Raw genomic sequence first — 4,355 nt, 5'->3', positions numbered from 1 at the left:
TGCAACAGTCGCACCCGGCCCGAGGACTTCAGAACCCGGCCCGGGGGCTGCTGCAGGCGGCCCGGGGGCTGCTGCAGGCGGCCCAGGGACTTCGGCAGGCGGCACGGGGACTGCGGCAGTTGCACCCGGCCTGGGGATTTCAGAACCCGCCCCGGGGGCTGCAGCAGTCGGCCCGGGGACTTCGACGACACAACAAGCGGTGGCCAACTCCAACCCGCCGCCTCGCAACCCAACTGCCCTTGTACCAGTGGCCGTGATGACAATGGTCGAAGCACCATGGTGGGTGCAGCCCATCCTCAACTTCCTGGTGCGCCGTGAAATACCAGCCGATGATATCCTGGCATGGCAAGTGCAATGCCGGGCAGCAGCATACACAATAGTAAACAGAGAGCTTGTCGGGCGCAACGTGCTTGGCGTTTTCCAACGCTGCGTCAAGCCAAAGATGGGCAAAGCAATCCTTAGAGACATTCACCAAGGCGAGTGCGACCACCACATGGCCTCCAGATCCCTTGTCGCCAAAGCTTTCTGCCATGGTTTCTTCAGGCCGACTGCTTTGGATGACGCCAAAGACTTGGTCAAGAAGTGCAACGGATGCCAACGTTTCAGCTCTAAGCAACACCTCCTGGCTTCTACACTCAAGACCATTTCCCTCACTTGGCCTTTTGCCCTCTGGGGGCTGGACATGGTGGGCCCATTCAAGACAGTACGTGGCGGCATGACCCATCTGCTGGTCGCCATGGATTGAAGCAAAGCCAATCAAGAAACTGAATGGTCCGACTGCTGTGACCTTTATCGTGGATATCACCGTCCGGTATGGAATACCACACAACATCATCACCGACAATGACACAAACTTTGCCAAAGGCACCTTGGCCCGTTTCTGCGTGATGCAGGGCATCCGACTAGACTTAGCGTCTCTTGCCCATCCGCAGTCAAATGGCCAAGTCGAGCAAGCAAACGGCCTCATCTTGTCCGACATCAAGCCCCGACTGGTCGAGCCACTAGAGCGCTTGGCCGGCTGCTGGATCGACAAGCTGCCGGCCGTCCTTTGGAGTCTCCGGACCACACCGAACAAATCAACCGGCTTCACTCCTTTCTTCCTTGTGTACGGGGCCGAGGCCGTTATCCCAACTGACATCGAGTTTGAATCCCCTTGCGTCTGCTAGCACTCAGTCAGTCCGCCATCTACCAGCAGGGCCTGCACCGCTACCATAGCCGGAAGATCAGGCCCCAATCTTTCTGAGAGGGAGACCTTGTGCTCTGACTGATCCAGCGAACAGCCAGCCAGCACAAGCTCTCGGCCCCGTGGGAGGGCCCTTTTGTCATCAAAAAAGATTTGGGCAATGACTCCTACTACCTCATCTATGCGCAGAAGCCTAGGGCGCGCAAGAGGGACGATTCCGGCAAGGAGATGGAGCGCCCATTGAATGCAAATCTACTTCGAAGATTTTATAGTTAATGCAGTATGTACCACGCTACCTTTTGTTTTAAGAGCTAAGACATTGGGACCCTCAAGGAGCACTTGGGGGTTACCCTTTTATCTATATGATAAGTTTCTGCCTGTGAATGTGTTATTTTCATTCCTCCGCCTGGCACCGGGTCCGACCAGTCAGCCTGGGGGCTCGCCGCCTTGTCCCATGCCAACACTATCTGCAGTCGGACAAGTAGTTTGCTGACATCTAGATCCCTTTCTTGCCTTAAGCCGTAGTTCGCAGAGTGACTATTCGGCTGGCAAGAGCTAAAGGCAGGAAACGGTGTCCACACGAAACATGATGAAAGAAAAATGTGCTGGTATAGGCGAAGTCGTCTCCTTGCCTTTACCATCCGGCTGCTAGGCAGCCGGCCGGCCAGCTTCTCATTTGACTTGTTATGGTCTAAGCGGCCAAAGTACTTGTCTTTCAAAAACTGCTAAGTCCTTGACCCAGTCACAGAACGCAGAGAGGCTGTCCGGCTGGCAGGGCGGCAGCCAAAGGAAAGCAACAAATGAAAAAAGCAAAAATAGAACAGGAAAGCAAGGCAAAGTAGAACCCGGTAAAGCACACACTTGTGCGAGATTAATTTGCATAGTGTGGCTCATAGCCAGAATTCAACAAGGTCTGAATACACCCCATGTGAGTGGAACTGCGTAAATTTAACAAGACTTGTTCAAAAGGTTAGAAAAGCAGGAATAAGATAAAACTGGCTGCTAGGCCAGAGGAGCAGCAGGAGGGTCCGGCAGGTTGGTAAAGGTGGTGGCGCCGGCTGGTGGAGTGGCCGACTGGAGAGTCTCTGCCTGGTCAGCATCAGCAACAGTTGCATGCGGCTCGTTTCTTGAGGCTCGATCGGGCTGAGGCTGGCCGTCCGCTCCGTCCTCTGGCATGTCGTCTTCGCCACCCTCACCCTCCTCATATTCGCCCTCGACGCTAGAGGCGATCTCCTCTGCTGAGTCATCCTCATTATCCGGGTTCAGCCCGAACCAGTCGGCTGGCACCGTGGCGCCCTGCTCATCCAGATAGGGGACGTAGACAGTGGTATCGGCGTACTCGGCAAGGGACGCCGCCAGCTGAGAAAGCTCGTGGTCCACCGCCGCCAGCTCCGGTCCGGCTTCAGCCCGGAAAGTGGCCAGTTGGTCCAGGTTCAGCCCGGGGTACCACGCCTTGACGAACTCCAAGGCTGTCTGTGCACCCACCCCAGCAGCAGTGCCCTTCCAAGCCTTGAAGCGACCGACTGCTACCTCCAGCCACTCGACAGTCTGACTGGGGGTGTGCGGCACATGGGCGTTCGTCCTGAGGGCGGTCAACACTTGGGATCCAACGCGCTGAAGGTGACGAAGCATGCGGTGGGCCGGCTGGAGACGCATCCTGACAGCGAGAAGCTACTCGTTGAGGTTCCAAGGCGCGTTGGGCAGAATCTCCACTCCAACCCTCCTACGCCACTCGCGCCGCGCTTCGATGGCCTGGCTCACGGCGACGGCGTAGCCGGGGAAGAACTCTGCGCAAGAAAAAGATAAAAAATTAGAAGCCGGAAGGCGACTCCTGCTGCAGTTGGTGGTTGCTCAAAGGGAAGAAAGGGACCTACCGTAGATCATGTCCTCAATCTTGCCATAGCCATCGGCGAGTATTTTCTCCTTCTCGAGCCAGTGCGAGCGCTGAGTCTCGAACTCGGCCGAGAGGGACTCTTCCGCCTCCTCCAGTTTTTGAAGCTCCGCCTTGTGCCAATCCGCCTGATCCGCCAGTTCCTTGGCCAGGCGGTCGCGCTCCTGGGCTGCCTTGCTGCGCTCCTCCTCCTTGGTGCGCAGCTCGGTCTGGGCCTCGCCCAGGCACTATTGCTGTTTGGCGGCTGCCCCTGCAAAGATAAGAAAGGAAGGACGCCAACAATTGACAAAGAATACAAGTAGTTGCCAGGAGATCCGGCCCGACTGCTCAGCAGTCGGCCCGAATCTCAGGGGCTGCACCCTGCAGGTGCGCTGGCGCGCCCCCGTGAGAAAGAAGCCGGAATACTTACTCCGACTCTTGGCCAAGTCAGTGGCATGCTTGGCCAGCTCCAGGACTTGGGAGTTGTAGGCGGTTGCACGGATGTTGTGGTAATCCTACAACAAAGACAATGGAAGAGAAAAGAAGTCAGCAGTTGGAAATTATCTTTAATAAGTTCTGAGCCGCCTGTTCAGCAACCGGCCCAGAACTCAGGGGCTACACCTAGTGGGTGCGCTGGCGCGCCCCACCAGAAGATTACAATAATAAAAAGAAAGAAGCAAGAAACATACCCGAATAGCCGTCCGAGTTGCCAAGAACGGCTGCGTGTACCGCTAAAGAGCAGTTGAAGGAAATATGCCCTAGAGGCAATAATAAAGTTGTTATTTATAATTCCTTATATCATGATAAATTTTTATTATTCATGCTAGAATTGTATTAACCAGAAACTTAGTACATGTGTGAATACATAGACAAACAGAGTGTCCCTAGTATGCCTCTACTAGACTAACTCGTTAATCAAAGATGGTTAAGTTTCCTAGCCATAGACATGTGTTGTCATTTGATGAATGGGATCACATCATTAGAGAATGATGTGATGGACAAGACCCATCTGTTAGCTTAACACTCTGATCGTTCAGTTTATTGCTATTGCTTTCTTCATGACTTATACATGTTCCTATGACTATGAGATTGTGCAACTCCCGAATACTAGAGGAACACTTAGTGTGCTATCAAACCTCACAACATAACTGGGTGATTATAAAGATGCTCTACAGGTGTCTCCGATGGTATTTGTTGAGTTGGCATGGATTGAGATTAGGATTTGTCACTCCGTGTATCAGAGAGGTATCTCTGGGCCCTCTCGGTAATGCACATCACTATGAGCCTTGCAAGCAATGTGAC

At 54.0% G+C, this 4,355-nt stretch overlaps 1 protein-coding gene across 1 annotated transcript; it reads left to right on the top strand.

Annotated features, from left to right (window-relative positions):
- The first annotated feature begins 256 nt into the window (after positions 1–256).
- Positions 257–745, top strand: LOC147984400 (uncharacterized). Its single transcript, XM_087541083.1, has one exon. The coding sequence runs from the start codon at positions 257–259 to the stop codon at positions 743–745; it is 489 nt and encodes a 162-aa protein (XP_087397209.1).
- Positions 746–4,355: the final 3,610 nt, after the last annotated feature.

Source organism: Triticum urartu, chromosome 2A (genome assembly GCF_056163025.1).
Source record: "Triticum urartu cultivar PI428250 chromosome 2A, HENAU_Tu73, whole genome shotgun sequence".
NCBI lineage: Eukaryota > Viridiplantae > Streptophyta > Magnoliopsida > Poales > Poaceae > Triticum > Triticum urartu.
Note: the sequence above shows the minus strand (reverse complement) of the source record. Positions and strands in the feature narration are given on the sequence as shown.

Coding starts and splice junctions, on each gene's coding strand:
- LOC147984400 (XM_087541083.1), top strand. CDS start 257: ATGACAATGGTCGAAGCACCATGGTGGGTGCAGCCCATCCTCAACTTC.